At 43.1% G+C, this 26,176-nt stretch overlaps 1 protein-coding gene across 4 annotated transcripts in view; it reads right to left on the bottom strand.

The window, feature by feature from the left end:
- Window positions 1-26,176, bottom strand: part of obscnb (obscurin, cytoskeletal calmodulin and titin-interacting RhoGEF b) — a 799,195-nt gene that overhangs the window by 704,084 nt on the left and 68,935 nt on the right. For all 4 annotated transcript variants that reach the window (XR_015757277.1, XM_087987576.1, XM_087987577.1 and 1 more), the window contains exon 9: window positions 5-280. Coding sequence is in view for 3 of the 4 variants with exons in the window: in XM_087987576.1 (XP_087843702.1) it covers window positions 5-280 (276 nt within the window). In the remaining variant the exon portion in view is untranslated. The remainder of the gene's footprint in view (window positions 1-4; window positions 281-26,176) is intronic.

The following is a 26,176-nucleotide window of genomic DNA, read 5'->3' as shown; positions in this document are numbered from 1 at the left end:
TTACCTTTAAGTGTAACATTCATAGCAATTTCATCCTCTTTGGTTTTAAAGACATATTCACCAGATTCTCCAGGTTTGACATTGTGAAGAACCAATCTTCGCGTTGTACCTTCTGATTCAACACTTACTGCTTTGCTCAGCTTTATTTCCTGTCCTTTTTTGTACCATTTCCCTTCGACAGTAGACTGAGATACATTACAAACAAGGACTACCTTTTCTCCCACATTTGCTGTCTGCTCTGTTTGAGTTGTAGATTTATTCACGATAGTTGCAGCTGATTCTGCAAAAATAGAGGAAAAAATAATGTTATAATATCATGTTAAATAATACAAAAGCCATTAGAAAATGTTATTTTTTAATCATTCAGAGATGGTGGGCTTTGCTGACTGGGCCAGCACACTAACCACCCCTAACTGCCATTGGGAAGATAGGTATGAGCTAATGCACAAATACCCAAAACAAAATCAGCTAATTGTATTTAGATATGACATTTTACCTGCAGGTGAGTTAATCCCACCCAAATGGATAAATTGTAAATTTATACCTTCATAGAACAAAATGTATGACCAATATTTCAAGTTTCAGTGTCACATAATTAGTTTCCATGTATGGATTAGTGCACACAGAGGTTAATCCGTAAAAATGAAAAACAATCCACAGACAACTTGTATTCGAGACTAAAAGATCAATTAAAGATCAATGTGGAGACATGTGGTCGGAATATTGATAGTTTCATTTCCACCAGACGCTTTCACAGGTATTGATGAAAGAAATGAACTTGAACTGGAGAATAACTCTATTCACTTGAACACAAAATTTACCTGAACTCTTCTGAATGCTTTTGCTGGTACATTTTTTTATTTTCAGATTTTTAAAGTCAATTCACTTTCTCAAACAGCTGTAGTAGAATATGAAATCTGAATTATTAATCCAGACCTTTAGACTACTCATTCGGTAATCACAATGCTGCTGTATCCTACCTATTCTCATTTGACCATAAGACCATAAGACCATAAGACATAGGAGTGGAAGTAAGGCCATTCGGCCCATCGAGTCCACTCCGCCATTCAATCATGGCTGATGCGCATTTCAGCTCCACTTACCAGCGTTCTCCCCGTAGCCCTTAATTCCTCTAGACAACAAGAATCTATCAATCTCGGCCTTGAAGACATTTAGCGTCCCGGCTTCCACTGCACTCCGTGGCAATGAATTCCACAGGCCCACCACTCTCTGGCTGAAGAATTGTCTCCGCATTTCTGTTCTGAAATGACCCCCTCTAATTCTAAGGCTGTGTCCACGGGTCCTAGTCTCTCGTCTAATGGAAACAATTTCCTAGCATCCACCTTTTCCAAGCTATGTATTATTTTATACATCTCTATTAAGTCTCCCCTTAATCTTCTAAACTCCAACGAATACAATCCCAGTATCCTCAGCCGTTCCTCATATGTTAGACCTGTCATTCCAGGGATCATCCGTGTGAATCTCCTCTGGACACGTTCCAGTGCCTGTATGTCCTTCCTGAGGTGTGGGGACCAAAACTGGACACAGTACTCCAAATGGGGCCTAACCAGAGCTTTATAAAGTCTTAGTAGTACATCTCTGCTTTTATATTCCAACCCTCTTGAGATAAGAGACAACATTGCATTTGCTTTCTTAATCACGGACTCAACCTGCATGTTTACCTTTAGAGAATCCTCGACTAGCACTCCCAGATCCCTTTGTGCTTTGGCTTTATTAATTTTCTCACCATTTGGAAAGTAGTCTATGCTTTTATTCTTTTTGCCAAAGTGCAAGACCTCGCACTTGCTCACGTTAAATTCCATCAGCCATTTCCTGGACCACTCTCCCAACCTGTCTAGATCCTTCTGTAGCCTCCCCACTTCCTCAGTACTACCTGCCTGTCCACCTAACTTCGTATCATCGGCAAACTTCGCTAGAATGCCCCCGGTTCCCTCATCCAAATCATTAATATATAATGCGAACAGCTGTGGCCCCAGCACCGAACCCTGCGGGACACCGCTCGTCACCGGCTGCCATTCTGAAAAAGAACCTTTTATCCCAACTCTCTGCCTTCTGTTAGACAGCCAATCCTCAATCCATCCCAGCAGCTCACCTCGAACACCATGGGCCCTCACCTTGCTCAGCAGCCTCCCGTGTGGCACCTTATCAAAGGCCTTTTGAAAGTCTAGATAGACCACATCCACTGGGTTTCCCTGGTCTAACCTACTTGTTACCTCTTCAAAAAATTCCAACAGGTTTGTCAGGCATGACCTCCCTTTACTAAATCCATGTTGACTTGTTCTAATCAGACTCTGCTCTTCCAAGAATTTAGAAACCTCATCCTTAATGATGGATTCTAGAATTTTACCAACAACCGAGGTTAAGCTGATTGGCCTATAATTTTCCATGGTAAAAACAATGACTGCAGATGCTGGAAACCAGATTCTGGATCAGTGATGCTGGAAGAGCACAGCAATTCAGGCAGCATCCGAGGACAGGCAAAATCGACGTTTCGGGCAAAAGCCCTTCATCAGGAATAAAAGCTTTTATTCCTGATGAAGGGCTTTTGCCCGAAACGTCGATTTTGCCTGTCCTCGGATGCTGCCTGAATTGCTGTGCTCTTCCAGCACCACTGATCCAGAACTATAATTTTCCATCTTTTGCCTTGATCCTTTCTTGAACAAGGGGGTTACAACAGCCATCTTCCAATCATCCGGGACCTTTCCTGACTCCAGTGACTCTTGAAAGATCTCAACCAATGCCTCTGCTATTTCCTCAGCCACCTCTCTCAGAACTCTAGGGTGTATCCCATCGGGGCCAGGAGATTTATCAATTTTAAGACTTTTTAACTTTTCTAGCACTATCTCTTTCGTAATGGCAACCATACTCAACTCAGCCCCGTGACACCCTTTAATTTTTGGGATATTACTCATGTCTTCCACTGTGAACACTGACGCAAAGTACTTGTTAAGTTCTCCTGCTATTTCCTTATCTCCCATCACTAGGCTTCCTGCATCAGTTTGAAGTGGCCCAATGTCTACTTTTGCCTGTCGTTTGTTTCTTATGTACTGAAAGAAACTTTTACTATTATTTCTAATATTACTGGCTAGCCTACCTTCATATTTGATCCTCTCATTTCTTATTACACTCTTTGTTATCCTCTGTTTGCTTATGTATCCTTCCCAATCTTCTGATTTCCCACTGTTCTTAGCCACTTTATAGGATCTCTCTTTTTCTTTAATACATTTCCTGACTTCCTTTGTCAGCCAAGGTTGTCTAATCCCTCCCCGGTTAATCTTTCTTTTCTTGGGAATGAACCTCTGTACAGTGTCCTCAATTATACCTATAAACTCCTGCCATTTTTGCTCTACTGTCTTCCCGGTTAGCCTCTGCTTCCAGTCTATTTTACTCAGTTCCTCTCTCATGCCCTCATAATTACCTTTATTCAACTGTAACACCATTACATCCGATTTTGCCTTCTCCCTTTCAAACTCCAGACTGAACTCTACCATATTATGGTCGCTACTTCCTAAGGGTTCCCTTACTTTAAGATCTTTTATAGAGTCTGGTTCATTGCAAAGCACTAGGTCCAGAATAGCCTGCTCTCTTGTGGGCTCCATGACAAGCTGTTCCAAAAAGCCATCCTGTAAGCATTCCATGAATTCCCTTTCTTTAGATCCACTAGCAACATTATTTACCCAGTCCACCTGCATATTGAAGTCTCCCATGATCAATGTAACCTTGCCTTTCTGACATGCCTTCTCTATTTCCCGGTACATGTTGCGTCCCTGGTCCTGACCACTGTTAGGAGGTCTATACACAACTCCAATTATGTTTTTTTTGCCTTTGTGGTTCCTCAATTCCACCCACACAGACTCCACATCATCCGACGCTATGTCATTCAATACCATAGATTTAATTTTGTTCTTAACAAGGCAACCCCACCCCCTCTGCCACCTCTCTGTCTTTTCGATAAGTTGAAAAACCATGGAGGTTTAACTGCCAGTCCTGACCCCCCTGTAACCAAGTCTCTGTGATGCCTACTACATCATAATCATTCACTATTATCTGTGCCATTAGTTCATCGGCTTTGTTATGAATGCTACGAGCATTCAGGTAAAGTGCCTTAATGCTAACTTCCTTATCATTAGAGATGTTGGAAGTCATATGTCCTAAGTTATCCTTGCTTTTTACTGCATTCTCAGTCTGCCTCAATTTTAAATCCGCCTGGAAACATGCTATCCTGCTGCTTATCTTGCCATTTACCTCCCTGTCGCTTTCACTTTCCCTTCCCCCCAACTCAGAAGTTTAAAGTCCTACTGACCACCCTATTTATCCTCTTCGCTAGAACATTGGTACCTGATCGGTTCAGGTGGAGACCGTCCCAACGGTACAGATCCCCCCTGTTCCAAAACTGATGCCAATGCCCCATGAAGTGGAATCCCTCTTTCCCACACCAATCCCTTAGCCACGTGTTTACTTGCCTAATTTTCTTGTCCCTATGCCAATTGGCACGTGGCTCGGGCAGTAATCCGGAGATTATGACCCTTGAGGACCTGTGCTTCAATTTCCTGCCTAGTGCTTCGTAATGCCCAAACAGGTCCTCCACCCTAGTCTTGCCTATGTTGTTGGTATCAACGTGGACCACAACAACTGGATCCTCCCCCTCCCGCTCCAATATCCTTTCAAGACGGTCGGAGATGTCTCGCACCCTGGCACCGGGCAGGCAACACACCATGCGAGACTCCCGATCCGGCTTGCAAAGGATACTATCTGTCCCCCTAATTATAGAATCCCCTATAACCACTATGCTGCATATAGATTTGGAAATCTATATGCAGCAAAGATTATTTCCTATATCAATATACTCCATTATGTTCCTAGAGACAGCCACTAAATTTCTCAAACGTGAATGATCTTTCACAAATCTAGGTAGCCATTCCTTAATTTAAACAAAAATAGAAAAAAGTTGGATATGTCTAGAAGGTCAAGCAGCCTCTCTGAAGAGAAAATCAAATCATAATTTTAGGTCCATAAGCTTCTAACAAAACATCAGGGAGTTTAAATGCTGGTCAGCATTTTTCATTTCTCTGGTAAAGCGTGGGGAAAGGTATCTTTAAAGCATGAGTGACCTTATCAAACCCAATCAGCAAGAAGGTCTGCTAGATCAAGTATTAATTAGACAAATGGTGACCCAGGAGAACTAACAGAATTAATATATTTGGATTTCCAAAAGATATTCAATACAGTACCATCTGTAATGCCATTTGATAAGATAACAGCCCATGTATTAATATAGACAGATATTTAAGGTGACATAAATTTAAGGTGAAGGGTGGAAGGTATAGGGGGGATGTCAGGGGTAGGTTCTTTACCCAGAGAGTGGTGGGGGCACGGAATGCGCTGCCTGTGGGAGTGGCAGAGTCAGAATCATTGGTGACCTTTAAGCGGCAATTGGATAGGTACATGGATAGGTGCTTAAGCTAGGACAAATGTTCGGCACAACATCGTGGGGCGAAGGGCCTGTTCTGTGCTGTATTGTTCTATGTTCTATAGATGATCGGCTAAATAATAGGATAAGTGTTTGGATAAGGTGGGGAGTTTTAGGAAGGCAATCTGTAACTAACAGAGTGTCACAGGCACCACAATTGTTTACAATACATATTTATAAATACATAATACATATTTATGACTTCGATGAGGAGGCTGAATGTATCATCACCTAATCTGTGATGACACAAAAACAAATACGAAGAGAATTAACAAAGGTGAGAATTAACAAAGAGCCTACAGAGGAATATAGACAGGTTGAGTGGACAAAAATTTGGCACATGGAATGTAATGTGAGAAAACGTGAAATTATGTAACTGGCAGAAAGAATAAAGGAGCTAAATATTACAAACAGTAAGCTACAACACAGCGATTGGGGTCTTTGTGTGCGAATCACAATTAGCTAGCAAATAAATTCACTGGTTAATAGGGAAGACAAATGGAAAGCTGGGCTTGAAAAGTGAATGGAATATAAGAGGGAGAAGCATTCAATAACCAATACAAGGTACAAATCAGACCAATCTAGAATAATGGTCCCTTTTTCTAAGGAAGATAAACTTGAGTTCGAAACAGTCCGGGAAAGGTTCACTGGGTTGATCCTAGGATTGAAGGGCTTTTCTAAAGAACAGAGATTCAATATTTGGGCCTTTACTCATTGGAATTTAGAAGAATGAAATGCTTATCAGATCCTGGTCAGTCTCATCAAACCAGTATTGGTGTTTTCTGGTCAAGTCATCAAGCATCTCTTCACAAATGCTAAATGAGGACAGACCAGCTGCTGCGGAGACTCTGTGCTTCTGGGTTACTGGGAGTTGGCTGAATAGGGTGCTCAAGATGTTGGAATGCCTCAGCAATTATTTTTATGTAGGTAAAAACAATGACTGCAGATGCTGGAAACCAGATTCTGGATTAGTGGTGCTGGAAGAGCACAGCAGTTCAGGCAGCATTCAAGGAGCAGCGAAATCGACGTTTCGGGCAAAAGCCCTTCATCAGGAATAAAGGCAGTGAGCCTGAAGCGTAGAGAGATAAGCTAGAGGAGGGTGGGGGCGGGGAGAAAGTAGCATAGTGTACAATGGGTGAGTGGGGGAGGGGATGAAGGTGATAGGTCAGGGAGGAGAGGGTGGAGTAGATAGGTGGAAAAGGAGATAGGCAGGTAGGATAAGTCCGGACAAGTCATGGGGATAGTGCTGAGCTGGAAGTTTGGAACTAGGGTGAGGTGGGGTAAGGGGAAATGAGGGAAGTGTTGAAGTCCACATTGATGCCCTGGGGTTGAAGTGTTCTGAAGCAGAAGATGAGGCGTTCTTCCTCCAGGCGTCTGGTGGTGAGGGAGCGGCGGTGAAGGAGGCCCAGGACCTCCATGTCCTCGGCAGAGCGGGAGGGGGAGTTGAAATGTTGGGCCACGGGGCAGTGTGGTTGATTATTTTTATGTGGAATTTAAACTTCACCCCCTGAGGTTCAATGTTATTACCTTCAATGACACCCCCCCACTATCAACATCGCAAAGATTACTACTGACCAGAAACTGAACTGGGCCAGTCCGTTAATTAATGTGGCTACAAAACCAGGTCAGAGACCAGGAACTCTGGAGTGGGTAATTCACTTTCTGACTCCCCAGTGCCTGTCCACTATCAACAAGTCACAAATCAGGGGAGCAATGGAATACTACTTATTTTCTTGAAAGGGATGGGGAGCTCCCAACAATACTTAAAAAGCTCAACACTGACGTGATCATTAATGGCAGATGGCTGAATATGAATTCAATGAGAATCAGGAATTAAGAATCTAACAATGACCATGAAACCAACTGGCTCATTAACATATCCTTACCTGGTCTGGCCCATAGACACAGTAATGTACGTAATTTGGGATGGACAATAAATGTTGGCCTAGTTAGTGATGCTCACATCTCATGAATGAATTTTTAAAAATCTATGCAGGACAAAGAAGCTCATTTGATTGGATCTCCCACCAACTACCTTCAGCATTTATTCCATTTACCATAATTGCATACCAGCAGTGTACATCATTGTACAAATCAAATCCGCCCCTCTATCCCTGTATTCGCAACACAGTAAAATTAAAGTACTCAGTGACACTCAAAATTGACCCCAAAGATTCTTCACCATACTTTTTGACCAGCCAGTATCAGACTTTGTGAGTAATTGATACTAGATACTAAGTTTACAACTTAAACAGAAGACTAAACAATTTATTAACAATACAGTAACTCTAAGAAAATTATTGTTTATAAATTAAAACCAATAATTTTCATTTTCAACCCCATTGACACAGAGACAGGCAGACCCATCTGATCACAGAAATTGGAAGGCTGGAAAGCAAAGGATTAATCAAACCAGTACAGTTTGCAGCACTAGTTGTAACTGATGTAAATTTGCTCGCTGAGCTGGAAGGTTAGTTTTCAGACATTACATCACCAGACTAAGTAACGTCATCAGTGAGCTTCCGGATGAAGCATTGGTGGCATAGCCCTCTTTCTATTTAGTGTTTAGGTTTCCTTGGGTTGGTGATGTCATTTCCTATGGTGATGTTATTTCCTGTTCTTTTCCTGGTAAATGGGATCCAAGTCAATGTGTTTGTTGATAGAGTTACGGTTGGAATGCCATACTTCTACGAATTCTCATGCGTGTCTCTGTTTGGCTTGTTCCAGGATGAATGTGTTGTCCCAGTTGAAGTGGTGTCCTTCCTCATCTGTATGTAAGGACACTAGTGAGAGTGGGTCATGTCTTTTTGGGGCTAGTTGATGTTCATGTGGTTGTTTTTCCAAATTAGTGTTTGTTACAGTTCTTGCAAGGTATTTTGTATATGACATTAATTTTGCTTGTTAGATGCTGTTTTAGTGTGTTGGTCGATTTGTGGGCCACCATGATGCAAAGAGGTCTGAGTAGTCTGGCAGTCACTTCCAAAAGAGTGGCTAGGGCTTCTGGACGTGTTTTGTCTGCTTGTTGGTGTTTGTTGCTGAGAAATCAGTGGACTGTGTTCATTGGGTACCTGTTCTTTTTGGAAATGTTGACTTGCCCACCTCCTGATGCTGCCTGGCTTGCTGTGTTCTTCCAGCCTTCTGCTTGTCTACCTACAATATGATTGCAAGGAAGATCTAGTGCAGACATGTGATGTCAAAAGTGTGGTTCTGGAAAAGCACAGCAGGTCAGGCAGCATCCGGGGAGCAGGAAAATCGACCTTTCGGAAAAAGGCCCTTCATCAGGAATCAGTGAGTCCCTCTGTCATTGCAATCCCCAGATCGTCTCCTCTGCCCTGAAGCTCTTCAGCCACATCCTGAAACAGACTCTACCACAACCACATTTCCTTCCTCAGTACCTGCCTACAGAACGGACTGATCCCACATGGACTCTGGACCCCTAATCTCCAGCATCTGCAGTCCTCACTTTCACCTTGCTGTTATGTGATGACTCACCATATAGAATCAGTGTGATATTAGTTCATAGGTGGCTCAATGGAGAGCAACACCAAAGTTGCATTGAGCTGCCTCCTGCTAGCAGATACACACCAATGGTACCGCCACTACAAGAGCCTATAATGATTTTAAATTTTCTGGATATACTTCCAGTCACGGCTGACAATATCAGACTTCTGTGTTCCTATCCTGTATTCATTGGTTAGACAGGCTAAAATAATCAAAAGAAACAAAATACATTAACAAGTTCTCATGGATAACGGGAAGTCCTGTAAGACGGCAGTACTCATTAAGCAGCTAACCTCTTCAGATGAAAAATGAAACTTGGAAAATGGAGAAAGGTCAAGGGAAAAGTTCCCTAACACTTCAGTTAGAGAGCAGAATGCTGCCAACACAAGCTATTGAGATTAACATGCTCAGTGTCAACTATTTGTCCATTCTCTGGTGTCAGTGAATTGTATTCCTGTCACAGGCTGCATTCTTTTCCTCTCTATTTAGCTGATGAAAGTCTAAGCTGTTACTTTTCAATAAATTCTTAAAATTACTTATGCCTATCTCAGATATCTGTGGTTCCTGTTCCCATCACCTACAAACCCTGCAAAGCCACAATGTGGTTTTACTAATAGGAGAGGCATTAGGCAGCCTGCTTACTTATGAGTTCATCGAGGCTACCAGGTAAACAGAGTTCAGAATGTACATTACCCTCTTAATCCTGAATAGGTCCCAAGCCACTTCTTTCTGCCAAATGACCATTTAAGTGCCAGTCGAAGAATTTTGGATTCAGCAGGCAGTAAAGAAGGTAAATTCATGTTGGTCTTCTTAATTAGAGAATTTGAGTACAGGAATAAGAATATCTAGGTACAATTATACAGGGCATTTGTGAGGCCACACCTGAAATATTGTATGCAGTTTAGTCTTCTTATCTGAGGAAGGATGTTCTTGCGATAGAGGGAGTGCAGCAAACATTTATCGAACTGATTCCTCAGATGGCAGGACTAACATATGAGGAGAGATTGAGTCGGTTAGGATTGTTTTCACTGGAGTTTAAAGGAATCGGGGGAGTATCTCATAGAAACCTATAAAATTCTAACAGAACTAGACAGAATAGATGCAGGAAGGATATTCCCAATGGGTGTAGGGAGGATAAAATCAAGGGTCATGATTTAAGGATAAGGGAGAAACCTTTAAGAACTGCGATAAGGAAAACTTTCTTCACCCAAAGAGTGGAGAGCCTATGGAATTCACTGCCACGAAAGTGATCGAGGCCAACACATTATGTCTTTTCAAGAAGGAGTAAGTACATACAATATTTGTGTCTAAAGGGATCAAGATTTATGAGGGAAGAGCAGTGTTGGGGTGACCCGTACCTGCTTATAAAAAAAGACCCACGTTTGCTCACACAAAATGGCCAACAAACAGAAAGAGGCAGACTGCCTTCGAATTAAAACACAAAATGGCTCAGGGAACATAAGCAAGACTTACAGTCTGTTCCAGCCTTTAATTAAAGAAAATGACAATATCTTCAAACAAACCTACTCCAAATGCCATAAGTACACCATTTCAGACAGTTTTTGATAAGAGCATACTGGCTTACAGACAAGCAACCAACCCAGATCATCATTAATGAAAGGATGATTATGCCACTAAACACCAGGTGCAAGATGTAGCTTATCAAGCAGCTATCAGAATGACAGCTAAAGTTATCACTAAAAAAACAAGAGGTTCTAGTTAAAGATCTTTTAGAATCATAGTCATAGAGTCATAGAGATGTACAGCATGGAAACAAACCAGATATCCCAACCCAATCTAGTCTATGCTGACCAGATATCCCAACCCAATCTAGTCCCACCTGCCACCACCCGGCCCATATTCCTCCAAACCCTTCCTATTCATATACCCATCCAAATGCCCCTTAAATGTTGCAATTGTACCAGCCTCCACCACTTCCTCTGGCAGCTCATTCCATACACGTACCACCCTTCGTGTGAAAAAGTTACCCTCTTATATCTCTTTTATATCTTTCCCCTCTCACCCTAAACCTATGCCCTCTAGTTCTGGACTCCCCGACCCTATTTAGGAAAAAGTGAGGACTGCAGATGCTGGAAACCAGAGTTTAGATCAGAGTGGTGGAGCAGAGTGGAGAGCAAGAAAATCGACGTTTCGGGCAAAAGTCCTTCATCAGGGCTTTTGCCCAAAACATCGATTTTCCTATTCCTTAGATGCTGTCTGACATGCTGTGCTTTTCCCGACCCTATTTACCCTATCCATGCCCCTCATAATTTTGTAAACCTTCAAAAGGTCATCCCCTCAGCCTCCGACACTCCAGGGAAAACAGCCCCAGCTGTTTTAGCCTCTCTCTATAGCTCAGATTCTCCAACCCTGATAACATCCTTGTAAATCTTTTCTGAACCCTTTCAAGTTTCACAACATCTTTCTGATAGGAAGGAGACCAGAATTGCATGCAATATTCCAACAGTGGCCTAACCTGTACAACTGCAACATGATAGGGGTAGGTTTCAACATAAAATATATACATATAACCAACGCTTAATCAAAGTATTAAAGAAAAAGCACTTAGACCTAGATGTGAAGTTAACTAGCTTTAGGAAAATGACTTTTTTAATGCGCTGAACAAAACAGATTGTTCACAACCCATTAACCACAAAATGCTTAAGTAGAAATAGGTGTATGACTTTAACACTTTATAACTAACTTTGTGACAGAAATCAATATTACAAATCTTATAGCAATTAATTAAAACTGTCTCTTGTATTTTTACACACTTAATTAGGATGGTGGGAAATATAAGAAGAATAACTTAATTTGATAAAGACAGCACATGAGATACAATAAATAACAGAATTCAAACTGTCTCTACAGATAAAGAGGTGCAAAGAAGTGTAACAATTAACTTTGGAATGCGAATGAATAGGATGCATAGAAAGATCCCAAGGCCTAGAGATTATGATGCCTGTTATACACGAGATCATAGGAACCTGGGGGTTGTCCATAGGATTGGGTACACAAAGTAAGAGGGAGGAACATAGTGATCATGTGGTATGTGATTGCGAACAGAAAATGTATAAAATTACTGCATTTTATTGTAAATTCACAGTGTGTCATGGATCTCCCCAACCCACCCCTCCTTGCATGAATAAACGTCCACTTGCCTGAGTTCTGCCTATCTCCTGAGTCTTTACTCCCGATAAGAGGAAAACACTCCTACAAACAGAATTCGGTTATTGAGCTCGATGATCAGCCATGATCATAATGAATGGTGGATTCAACTTGATGGGTTTAATGGTCTACTCTTGCTCCTATCTTTTATGTTTTATTTGAGCTGCTATTCTAGTTCCATATGCTTTTATTCACAGTTGTACTTTCTTCATTATTTCCCTTGTCAAAGTGCTGGTTTTTGTTTGAAGAATTCATCTGACATGCATCATAGCCAATTTTTGTTTTGCCACAATTCCAAGCATCCTTTGAGAGGTCAAAATTATTTATTTTATTGATGGCACATCATAAGATTTTATCTTGAGGGTCATTTTTCCATTTGTGAGGGCTGATTTCCGGTTTCCAAGGTCTCTTTTCATTCTCAGATTTAATTTAACAATTGACACACTGTGTCTGTGGACTACAGAAGGAGATGCCACAAATATCTCTATTTCAATCATAGGACATCAGTGTAAAAGTTAAGGCTGCTGCATTTGTAATAACTTTCAGCCACAAGCACCAACTGGATGATCCATCACCGCCTCCTGCTAATGCCAATTCGAATCATTCTGCATAATATCAAAATCCGGCTGGAGGTACTGGATATGGCAAAGGCACTGAATTCTCATAATATTTCAACCATACTATTGAAGATTTGTGCTTTAGAACCAGCCGTGCCCCTAACCAACCCGTTTCAGTCCAGCTAAAGCATCGGCAACTATGAAACAATGTAGGTAATTGCCTAAATGTGTCCTGGACACAAAGAGCAGGACAAATCCAACATAGCAAGTTATCACTCCATCAGTCAACTCTCAACGAATAGTGAAGTTATGGAAGAGGTCATCAACAATGCAATCAAGTAGCACTTGCTTAGCGATAATCTGCTCAGTGGTGCGCTGTTGAGTTCCACCAGTGCCACTCATTTCCTGAACTCATTACAGCCTTTGTTAAAATATAGCTGAAGAGCTGATCTCCAGAGGTGAAATGGGAGTGACTGCACTTGACATTGAGGCCACATTTAACACAGTGTGGCATCAAAGAATTCTAGAAAGACTGAAATTAATAGGAATTATGGGGAAAAGTTTCCGCTGGCTGGAATTATTCCTAGCACAAAGGAAGTTGGCTGTGGTTGTTGGTCGTCAGTCTTCTCAGCTTATGGACATTTTTGCAGGAGTTCCTCAGTATAATGTCCTAGTTCCAACCATTCTAAGCTGCTCCAAATAAGGAGAGACTTGACCAGTATCCGGGCTTGGGCTGACAAGTGGCAAAGTAACATTCACAACGCACAACTGCCTACAATGACGATCTCCAATAAGAGAATTTAACCAATGCCACTTGACATTCAATGTATTGCATTGGTGAATCCACTGCAGTCCAAAAAGGGCACTCGACACAACCTTCTCAAGTGCAATTAGGGATAGGCAATAAATGCTGGCCTAGCGAGCAAAGCTGACAGTGCCTTAAATGAGTAAGAAAAAATGTTACAATGGCACCCATTACATTATTTGCAACTACGAATTCCCAAACCAATGTAGTCTTAACAAAGCAACAAAGGAATAGGAGTCAGTCATTTGGACCATCAGTTATGCTCCACAATTCATTCAGAATTGGTTATGATCTCAGCTCCATTTTACTGACTGTATCTAACCCAGCCTCTGCGGAAGAGAATTCCAAACTTCAACATCCCTCAGATATAAAAAAAAGTTCTAATCCATGACTCAAAATGTCTCCTAGTTTTTATTCTCCTCTAATAAAATATAATGCTGGATTCCACCCTATCCAGTTTGCCTGACATCTTACAAATTTCAATAAAATCATCTCTCATTATTTTAAACTCCAATCATTAAGGATATAACTTGTTCAGATTTCTTCATAAGATTAGCCTTTCATTCCATGAATCAGTCAAATGAACATTTCCTGAATGCTTCTAAAGCAATTATATATTTTTAAATTAAGGAAACCAAAACTGTATACAGTACTATAGATGTAGCCTTTCCATGCACTATACAAGCTGTAGTCAAATTTCCCTCCTCTTATATTCCATTCCCCTAGTAATTAAATATGGCATTTCATTCACATTCTAAATCATGCCCAAATGAACTTTCTGTGATTTGTGTGGAAGGACCTCCAGATCCCTCTGGATCACCAAACCCTGCAGTCTCTCCCCATTTAAATAGTGTTCTGCTAATCTATTCTTTGTGACAAGCAACTAAGAGACTGAACAATTAATGCCATCTGTACTGTGTCTGCAGTTAAGAACTTAAAGAGCTTGGAAAGGAGATTCAAAATCAAAAGGACTCCAAAGTAGTTAAAGTGTACCTCATTGAATCTTGTGACCATTGAACTATGTTCCCCCAATAAGTTTTCTCCACTCCTTACATTTATGTTTTTTTGCTTGTTGATTGATTGATTTGATTTATTGTCATTGTTCTGCAGTGAAAAGCCTTGTTTACAAGCAGTACAGGCAGATCATAGTTTGGCAGCGGGGTGGGAATCAGAGCCACATGTCTGAGAGGGGATCAGTTGCAGACAGGACAGTGACAGGATATACTGAATCTATCAGGAAGGTTTCTCACGTGATGAAACATAGGAATCGGTTAAAGTGTGTCTGCTTTAATGCAAGGAGTGACTGGAATAAGAGTGACGAACTTAGAGCATGGATCAGTACTTGAAGCTACGATGTTGTGGCCATAACGGAGACATGGGTTTCACAGGGGCAGGAATGTTGCTTGATGTTCCAGCGTTTAGAACGTTTAAAAAGAACAGGGAGGGTGAAAAAAGAGGAGGGAGTGTAGCATTGCTAATCAGAGGGTGCATCACAGCTACAGAAACGAAGGTTGTTGAGGAAGGTTTGTCTACTCAGTCAGTATGGGTGGAAGTTAGGAACAGCAAGGGAACAGCCGCATTGGGGATTTTCTACAGACTACCTAATAGCAGTAGAGACATTGAAGACCTCATGGGCAGGCAGATTCTGGAACAATGTAAAAGTAACAGGGTTGTTGTTATGGGTGATTTCAACTTTCCTAATATCGACTGGAACCTCTGAAGTGCAGATGGTTTGGATGGAGCCGTTTTTGTCAGGTGTGTTCAGGAGGGTTTCCTTACTCAGTATGTAGACAGACCAATGAGGGGAGAGGTCATTTTGGATTTGGTGCTCAGCAACAAGCCAGGACAGGTGTCAGATCTCGCGGTGGGAGAGCACTTTGGTGAAAGTGATCACAACTGCCTCACATTTACCACAGCCTTGGAGAGTGAAAGGAACAGTTACTAAGGGAAGATATTTAATTGGGGAAAAGGAAATTATGACGCTATCAGACAGGAGTTGTGAAGTATAGACTGGGAGCAATTGTTCCACAGAAAGGGCACAGCAGACATGTGGAGACTATCTAAGGAGCAGTTGTTGCAAGTGATGCACAAATTTGTTCCTGAGACAGATAAGAAGGGGTAAGATTAAGGAACCTTGGATGACGAGAACAGAGGAACCTCTCGTCAAAAGGAAGAAGGCAGCTTACATAAAGTGGAGGAAGCAAGGATCTAGCACGGCTTTAGAGGATTACAGGCTTGCTAGAAAGGAACTCAGAAATGGACTGAGGAGAGCCAGGAGGGGGCACGAAAAAGGCTTGGCAAGAACTATTAGGGAGAACCCAAAGGCATTTTACTCATACATGAGGAATAAGAGAATGCTCAGAGAGAAGGTAGGGCCGATCAGGGATAGCGGAGTGAACTTGTGCGTGGAGTCTGAGGAGAAGCCCTAAATGAGTTTTTTGCTTCGGTTTTCATTAAGGAAAGGGAACTTGTTGTAAATGAAAACTTAGAGGAGCTGGGACACAGTCTTGACCAGATCAAGAATGATGAAGTTGATGTGCTAGAAACTTTGGAAAACATTAAGATTTATAAGTCCCCAGGGCCAGGCCAGATTTATCCTAGGCTGCTGCAGGAAGCAAGAAAGGATGTTGCTAAGCCGCTGGTGAAAATCTTTGCCTCCTCACTCTCCACGGGAGTCGTGCCGGAGGACTGGAAGGAGGCAAATGTTGTTCCACTTTTCAAGAAGGGTAATAGGGAAATGCCTGGCAATTACAGACCAGTCTTACATCTGTGGTCAGCAAAGTTGTGGAAAGAATTCTGAGGGATAGGATTTCAGACTATTTGGCAAAGTCAGCATGTGATTAAAGACAGTCAGCATGGCTTCGTGAGGGGCAGGTCATGCCTCACAAATCTTATTGAGTTCTTTTGAGGAGGTGTCAAGACTGGTCGACGACGGTCGAGCGGTGGATGTGGTGTATATGGATTTCGGCAAGACATTTGATCGGGTTCCCCATGGTAGGCTCATTCATAAAGTCAGGAAGTATGGGACACAGGGAGATTTGGCTATCTGGATTCAGAATTGGCTAGCTGACAGAAGGCAGAGAGTGGTTGTAGATGGAAAATATTCTGCCTGGAGGACAGTGTTGAGTGGGGTCCCGCAGGGTTCTGTTCTTGGGCCTCTACTCTTTGTAGTTTTTATAAATGACTTGGATGAGGAGGTTGAGGAGTGGGTTAGTACATTCGCAGATGACACAAAAGTTGGAGGTGTCGTCGATAGTATAGAGGGCTACTGCAGGTTGCAGCGTGACACAGACAGGATGCAGAGCTGGGCTGAGAAATAGCAGATGGAGTTCAACCTGGATAAATCCGAAGTGAAGCATTTTGGAAGGTTGAACTTGAATGTTGAATATAGGATTAAAGACAGGATTCTTGGCAGAGTGGAGGAACAGAGGGATCTGGGTGTGCAAGTACATGGATCCCTCAAAGTTGCTACCCAAGTGGATAGGGTTGTTAAGAAAGCATATAGTGCTTTGGCTTTCATTAACAGGGGTATCAAGTTTAAGAGCCGCAAGGTTTTGCTGTAGCTCTACAAGTCCCTGGTGAGACCACACTTGGAATATTGTGTCCAGTTCTGGTCACCCTACTATAGGAAAAATACACAGGCTTTGGAGAGGGTGCAAAGAAGGTTTACCAGGATGCTGCCTGGACTGGAGTGCTTGTCTTGTGAAGATAGGTTGAATAAGCTCGGACTTTTCTCTGGAGAGAAGGGGGATGAGGGGAGACTTGATCGAGGTGTACAAAATAATAAAAGGAATGGATAGGGTCAATAGCCAGAGACCTTTCCCCAAGGCAGAATTGAGTGGTACGAGAAGTCATAGTTTGAAGATATCAGGAGGAAGGTATAAAGGAGACATCAGAGGTAGGTTCTTTACGCAGAGAGTTGTGAATGCATGGAATGCGTTGCCAGCTGTGGTGGTGGAAGCAGAGTCACTGGGGACATTTAAGCAACTGCTAGACATGCACATGGATAGCAGTGAGTTGAGGAGTGCGTTGGTTAAGTTACTATATTTTACATTAGGATTAAGTCTCAGCACAACATTGTGGGCCTAAGGGCCTGTTCTGTACTGTACTTTTCTATGTTCTATGTTCCATGTTCTATAGTAAGCAAGGATATACAGATCATAGGGTGACAAAAAAATCTTGGACAGAGTAACACATACAGGTTACACCGCACAAAACATGTGCTAGGCAAGATCACCATTAACAAGATCAGCATAATGGTTGGGAAAAAATGTTCCTAAATATGCTGATGTAAGTGTTCACCCTTCTGTATCATCTGCCTGACACAAGAAGTTGTAGGAGAACATTACCGGATAAAATAGATATTTGATGATGTTGGCGGCCTTTCAGTGGCAACGAGATGTGTAAATGGAGCCCACGGATGGAAGGCTGGCTTCTGTGATGGTCTGGGCTATGCACCTAACCTTCTACAGTTTCTTACAGTCATGGGCAGAGCAGTTGCCATATCAGGCTATTATGCACTTGGACAGTATGTTTTCTGTGATGCATCTGTAAAAGCTGGTGAAGGTCCTCATGGATATACCAAATTTCCTGAGCCACCTGAGGAAGAAGAAGTTGTTAAGCCTTCTTAACCATCGCATCTACGTGGGAAGTCCAGGCCAGGTTGTCAGTTATCGTCACTCCTAGAAACTTGATGCTCTCAACCTCCGCTTTGTTGATGTACATGGGAGCGTGTGTTCTCCTCCTTTCTTTCTGAAGTCAATGATCAATTCTCTACTTTTGCCGAAATTGAGAGAAAGGTTGTTACTATTGTATCATTTCACCAAGCCCTCAATCACCTCTTTCTGTATTCTGACTCATCGTTGCTTGATAACCATCCTACCATGGTGGTGTCGTCAGCAAACTTGTAAATGGCGTTAGTCTGGAATTTGGCAACACAGTCATGGGCATACAGGTAGTATAATAGGGGACTGAGAATGCATCCTTTGGGGGACTCCAGTGTTGAATGTTATCGTGGAGGAGGTGCAGATGTATATCTTCACTGAATGTGGTCTATGGGTCAGGAAGCTATGTCTGTGTCTGTCTGCCAATATGTAGGAATTTATGAAGGAGTACATTTCAGACAGGAAAATGAAAGACTTTGAAGTAATTTGATTCAATCTGTAAGTTTTGTGATAATGTCAGAAGTAGCGTGGCTCCAGTATTAAACACCTTCCTAATTGGGTTGTGAAATTATAATTGCCTGATCAATGCATTTACCCCTCACTCTTCTAAACTGCAATGAGCGAGTACTCTCATTGAAACATATAGGATTCTTAATGAGCTTGACAAGCTAAATGCTGAGAGGATGTTTCCCCTCATGAGAGACGCTAGGATCAGAAAGCACTGCCTCTGAATAAAGAAGTACAAACTTAAGACTGAAGTAAGGTGGAATGTCTTTCAGATGATTATGAGTCTTTGATACTCGTTGCCACAAAGAGTTGTGGGGGTAGAGGCTTATTTAAAGCTCAAAGAAATAGATTCTTGATCAGGTGGGAATCAAGTGTTTGGGAAACGGCAGAAAAGTGGATGTGAGGACTGTTGGATCCGCTGTGATCCTTTCAAATGGTGGAGTGATAGATAGAGCTAAGGAATCATACAATCAATGGACAAGACCCACTTTCTGCAGTTTTGCCATGTCCAGTCATGAATGGTGTGGACAAGTAAACAACTCACTAGAGGAGGAAAAAACTTTACAAATATCCCTATTCTTAAGGTTGGAAGAGCCCAACTATCAGTGAAAAACGTAAGGCTGAAGCATACACAGCAATCTTCAGCTGGAGGTGCTGAGTAGATTATCCATCTCAGCGTCCTGCACTGGTCACTTGCATCACAGATAACAGTTCAATTCACCACACATGACATCAAGAAACAGTTGGAAGCTCTGGATACTACAAAGACTATAAGCCCCCAAAACATTCTGGCACTAGTACTGAAGGCTCATGCTCCAGAAGTTGCTGCTCCCCTCGCCAAGCTCTTCCAGTTTAGATACAACACTGTCAATCTACCTGACAAAGTGGAAAATCGTCCAGGTATGTCCTCTACACAAAAAGCAGGACAAATCTAACCCATTTAATTACTATCCCATCACACTACTCTCGAACATCAGTAAAGGAATGGATGGTATCGTCAACACTGCTATCCAGCAGCACTTGAAGCTCTGCAATAGCCTGTTCACTGACACCCAGTTTGGGTTCTGCCTGGGTCACTTAGCTCCTGACCTCATTGCAGCCTTAGTTCAAACATGGACAAAAGAGCTGAATTCCAGAGATGAGGTGAGAGTGACAGCCCTTGACATCAAGGTCATATTTGACTGAGTATGACATCAAGAAACCCTAGAAAAACTGGAACAAATAGGCAACGGGGGCAAATCCTTCATGGTTGGAGTCAGACCTGGCTGTGATTGTTGGGAGTCAGTCATCTCAGCTCCAGAACGTCTCTGCAGAAGTTCCTCAGGGTATTGTCCTAAGCTCAACCATTTTCAGCTGTTTTATCAATGGCCTTCCGTCCACCATAAAGTCAGAAGTGGGGATGTTTGCCAATGATTGCACAATATTCAACTCCATTCATGACTCCTCAGATATTGAAACGTCCGTGTTCAAATGCAATACCCAGGCTTGGTCCGACAAGTAGCATTCATACCACATAACTGCCAGGCAATGACCATTTATAATAACAGACAACCTAACCACCAACCCTTGATATTCAATGGTGCTACCATCACTGAATCCCCATTATCAAACCCCAAGGGATTACCATTGACCGGAAACTCAACAGGACTCACCACATGGACATAGTGGCTACAAGAGCAGATTAGTGGATGCCTCTAGTGGGAATGCTGTATTGAGTAACCTACCACCTCATGACTCCTGTAGGATTGAGCAAAAATGCCCATTATCTAAAATACTGGACCAAAACCCTGGACTTTTCAAAACGTTTAAAAGTAAACAGGGCAACTGTGAGGAGCTCTGGAAAAATTACGCAGACACAGAGATGGCTACTTGGAACCACTGTTCAGCCTGGAATTCCAACGTACACCTCCATTCAAATAGAACAATCAACCAAACCTAACACTCTAGACTGAAACTAACTTTTATACCTTGGGCTACATAACACAGATATTATGGAACCTATACACATACCGGACATTCAATCAAAATCCATTCACACAAATATCAGGTATTCACCTTGAATCAAAATCCATTCACAAACACTTAACTATTGGGAGGCCAACTGACTTCACAGAGAGCACCAGTAACACAACAGCAAACCAGATATAAGTGGCCTACAAAAAGTATAATTGCCGGCCCCAACCTCACCTGAAAGAGATCAGCTATCTCCCTGAGAGCTATTCCCCCAATAGCTATTTCCAGCAACTATTTCCAAGAGCTAACTCCGGAAGGGGGATCCCGACAGCAATTCTGAAACTGACTGACACAGACCTGATACATACCAGGGGGACCAACAGTAACTGACCATGACCGGCAGACCTAAAAACCAACAACCTCGGAAAATCACCAACCTGACAGACACCACAAGGCATCAGACACATCCTCAGGTGAAACCCAGCCTGTAATAACACCAAAAAGTAAGAAAAAAAACCAAGTACTCACACAATAAATCCAATACACATCCTACTGCACCAGCAGACTCAACCCATACTAAAGGCCTACACAGTCTGAAGTCTTCATCAAGGCAGCGGATACAGCAAGTGGAAACATTCAGCTGCACTTCAAAACCCCATTTTTTACCTAGAGGTGAGCTTAAACTCCCGAGATCCCAAAGTTTCCAACCGAGCTGGCAGGGAGGGAAGGCAGATGGTGACAGTGTAGAGACCCCTAGGGTAGGAAACCTGATTAAAGTTTCTGTGATTAAAATTGCTGTTTAGTTCCTAATAGTTTCAAACCTGTGATTACATAGAACATAAAACAATGCAATACAGGCCATCGGCCCTCAATGTTGTGCCGACCTATTATCCTACTCTAAGATCAAACTAACCTATATACCCTTCATTTCACTATCATTCATGTGCCTAAAGAAGAGTCACTGAAATGTCCCTAATGTATTTGACTCAACTAACACTGCTGGCAGTGCAATCCATGCACCCACCACTCTCTGTGTATAGGATCTAACTCTGACAACTCCCCAAAACCTTCCTCTATTCACCTTAAAATTTTGCCCCTTGTGATAGACCTTTCCGCTTTGGGATAAAGTTTCTGGCTATTCACTCTATCTATGCCTCTCGTCATCTTGTACACCTCTATCAAGTCACCTCGCATCCTTCTTCACTCCATTGAGAAATGCCCTGGCTCCCTCAACATCTCTTCATAAGTCAGGCCTTCCAGTCCAGGCAGCATCCTGATAAATCCTCTCTGCATCCTCTCTAAAACTTCCACATCCTTCTTATAATGAGATGACTAGAACTGGACACAATATTCCAACCAGGGCTTTACAGAACTGCAGCATAACCTCACTGCTCTTAAACTCAATCCCCCTTCTAACGAAAGTCAACACACCAGATGCCTTCTCAACAACCCTGTCAACTTGGGTGGCAACTTTGAGGGATCTATGAATATGGACCTCTGTTCCTCCACACTGCCAAGAATCCTGCCTTTAGGCTTGTTCTCTGCATTCAAATTCAACCTTCCAAAATGAATCACTTGACACTTTTCCAGGTTGAACTCCATGTGCCACGTCTCAGCCCAGTTTTGCATCTTGTCTATGTCCCATTGCAAACTACAACAGCCCTCCACATTATACACAACTCCATCAACCTTCATGTCATCAGCAAACTTACTGACCAACCTTTTCACTTCCTCATCCAAGTCATTTATACAAGTCACAAGTGCAGTACAGATCCCTGCAGAACACCACTGGTCACCGAGCTCCAGGCTGAATACTTGCCATTTACTACCACCCTCTGTCTTCCATGGGCCTGCCAGACAGCCAAATTTCCCTGAATCTCATGCCCCCTTATTTTCTGAATGAGCCTTCCATGGGGAACCTTATCAAACCCCTTGCTAAAATCCATATACACCACATCCACTGTTCTACCATCATCAATGTGTTTTGTCACATCATCAAAGAATTCAATAACACTTGTGAGGCATGACCTGTCCCTCACAAAGCCATGCTGACCACCTCTAATCAAACTATGCTCTTCCAAATAATCATAAATCCTATATCTCAGAATTCTCTCCCATCAATTTGCCAACTACAGACATAAGAATGCCACTCTCATATCATCTGGTACTACTCCAATGGACAGTGAGGATGCAAACATCATCGCCAAAGGCGCAGCAATCTCTCCCCTCACTTCCCATAGTAACCCTGAGTATATCCCGTCTGGCCCAGGGGACTTATCAATCCACATGTTTTTCAAACTTTCCAGCACTTCCTCCTTCTTAACATCAACCTGTATGAGCATATCAGCCTGTTTCACGCTGTCCTCACAAACCACAAGGTCCCTCTCACTAGTGAATACTGAAGCAAAGTATTCATTAAGGACCTCCCCTACCTCCTCCGATACAGGCACAAGTTCCTTCCACTATCCCTGATAGGCTCTACTCTCACTCTGGTCATCCTCTTGTTCCTGTCATAGGCGTAGAAAGCCTGGGGGTTTTCCTTAATCCTACACACCAAGGCATTTTCATGCCCCCTTCTAGCTCTTCTGTGTCCATTCTTCATTCCTTCCTGGCTATCTTGTCACTCTCTAGAGACCTGTCTGACCTTGTTTCCTCAACCTTAAGCTTCATTCCTTCTTCCTCTTGACCAGATGTTCCACATCTCTTGTCATCCAAGGTTCCTTCACACTACCATCCCTTCCTTACCGCAGTGGGACAAACCTATCCAGAACTCCCTAACCAACCTCCACATTTCTGTTGCACATTTCCCTGGGAAAATCTGCTCCCAATTTATGCTCCACAGTTCCTGCCTAATAAGCATTGTAATTCCTCCCCTCCTAATTAACAGTTTTGCATACCATCTGCTCCTATCCCTCTCCATGACTATAGTAAAGGTCACGGAGTTGTGATCACTATCACCAAAATGCTCTCCCACTGAGAGATTTAACACCTGACCTGGTTTGTTACAGAGCATCAAATCTAATATGGCCTCCCCTCGAGCCAGTTTATCTACATTTTGAATCAGGAATCCTTCATGGACACACCTGACAGAATTGGCTCCATCCTAACTATTTGCACTAAGGAGGTTCCAATCAATATTCAGGAAATTAAAGTCACCCATGACAACAACTCTGTTACTTCTGCACATTTCCAAAATCTGCCTCCCAATCTGCTCCTCCGTGTCTCTGTTGCTATTGGGGGGGGGGGGGGTTCTATAGAAAACTCCCAATAAGGTGACTGCCCCTTTCCTGCTTCTGACTTCCACCCATAATGACTCAGTAGGCAAACCCTCTTTGATAACCTCCCTTTCTGCAGCTGTTATACTACCCCTGATTAGCAATGACACTCCTCCACCTCTTTTACTTCCCAACCTATTCCTTTTGAAACACCTAAACCCTGGAACATCCAACAACCACTCCTGCCCCTGTAATGGCTACAACATCATAGCTCCAAGTACTGATCCATGCTCTAAGTTCATCACCCCATTCCACTTCTTGTGTTAAAATAAACACACTTCAACACTACACGCTGACTGCAACTTTGCCCTATCAACTATCTATCCTTCCTCACAGACTCTCTGCACGCTGTATCTGCCTGTTCACCAGCTACCTCATCCTTTGAACCATAGCTCTGATTCCCACCCCCCCCCCCCCCGAACTAATTTAAACCCTCCTGAAGAGCTCTAGCAAACCTCCCACCCAGGATATTGGCACCCCTCCATTCAGGTGCAACCATCCTCCTTGTACAGGTCCCACCTTCCTGAGAAGGTATCCCAATGATCCACATTTCTGAAGCGCTTCCTCCGACACCAGCTCTGCAGCCACGTGTCCAGCTGCACTCGCTCTCTGTTCCTAACCTCTCTAGCCCACGACACCAGTAGCAATCCTGAGATTACTACAATGCTCATCATTGAATCTCCTATCACTATCACTCTCCTATTCTCCCCTTCTGAGCCACACAGCCAGGCTCAGTGCTAAAGACCTGGCCTCTTTGGTTTTCCTCTGGTAGATTCCGCTCCCCCCACCCCCCCACCCCGAACCGTATCCAAAAGCAGTATACTTATCGTTGAGGGGAACAGCCACAGGGCATCCCTACACTGTCTGCCTATTCCCTTTCCCTCTCCTGACAGTCACCCAGCTACCTTTATCCTGTTAAGTAGGTGTGACTATCTCCCTATAACTCCTCCCTTTTAGCTCCTCAGCTCCTGAATGATCCGAAGCTCAAGCTCCCTAACGCGGCCTGCGAGGAGCTGGAGTTGGGTGCACTTCTCACAAGTGAAGTCAGCAGTGACACTAATGATGACTCTTATCTCCCATGTCCTGCAAGAAGAGCACGCAACTGCCCTAACTTGCATCCGCTCTGCACTAAATTGCTAAAAGAGATTAGATTAAAAAATGTATCTTACCAATCATCCGCACAGAGTCTTTTTTTTGGGTAGAGGAGGAGGACAGGTGGTAGACACTACACACTGACTATTCAACTGGGCACAGTTCACTCCAAATGGATGTGTGTCCTGATGAAGTGGGAACAGGAAGGAATGGGGATTCTCGGGGCAGATCTTTGTCAAAGCCCACAAGATCCTGATGGACCTTAGGAACCATTGTCTGTGGGGAGCAATATGTACAGGGTCAGAGGGGTGGTGATACTGAGATAACAGGGGAAGGGCACCACATGTACAACAAAGCCAAAGAAGGGTTACAACCTGGAACAGCTTGTCAGTAACACTCTGGCAAAGTACCAGGCATATATGCAGGCAAATCTCATGGCATTTGCCACACATAAGCACAACTGTGAAGGGTAAAAGGAGTCATGGTTAGAACAGAAGGTGACCCCATTACCCACCCACAAAAGCAATACCACTTTAACCACCCTGGACACCTCGAACAACGTCTAGTCCACCCCCTTAAAGCGGGAGAACCAGTACATTTAAGGGCCAACAGTATACATGGACCTGATTCCCAGGGTTTTCACAACAGCACTAATATCTTCTACTAATGCATGGCAGATTGTTTAAAGAGCTTCAGTAGGCCACATCAACAGTATGTGGATGATCTGCTCCTCTTTACTGGCACTCAGGAGGAGCACAGCCCACTGCTGGCTGAACTGCTTGAGCTGCTGGGGGAGGAAGTGTTCAAATTGAACATAAGGAAGGCCCAGATTAGCCACAAGGAAATAAAGTTCCTGGGGTTAACAGTGTGGGCAAGACATAGGGTCACAATGAGGCTAGAAGGAAGATTGGAGCTGCCTGCCCCAACCACTTTCACAGGGATAAGATCCTTTCTGGGCTCACCACGTATTGCAGAGACTTTCTTGAGGGCTACACGGCCACAGCAGCCCCCCTACTATGGCTCCTCTGTAAGTGAGTGTGGTAGGAGTGGGATGAGAGCTGCGTTCCATCAGCTCAAAAAGAACCTGCAGACCGCGCCAGACCTCGCGGCCATTGATGGGGGAGCAGAGATTTTTCTGGAGGTGGCTGCAAGACGGGACAGCC

Source organism: Chiloscyllium plagiosum, unplaced genomic scaffold (assembly GCF_037043375.1).
Source record: "Chiloscyllium plagiosum isolate Xiang-an unplaced genomic scaffold, Cpla_swu_hap1 HiC_scaffold_5, whole genome shotgun sequence".
Classification (NCBI taxonomy): Eukaryota; Metazoa; Chordata; class Chondrichthyes; order Orectolobiformes; family Hemiscylliidae; genus Chiloscyllium; species Chiloscyllium plagiosum.
The sequence above is the reverse complement of the archived record's forward strand: the minus strand, read 5'-3'. Positions and strand labels throughout refer to the sequence as shown.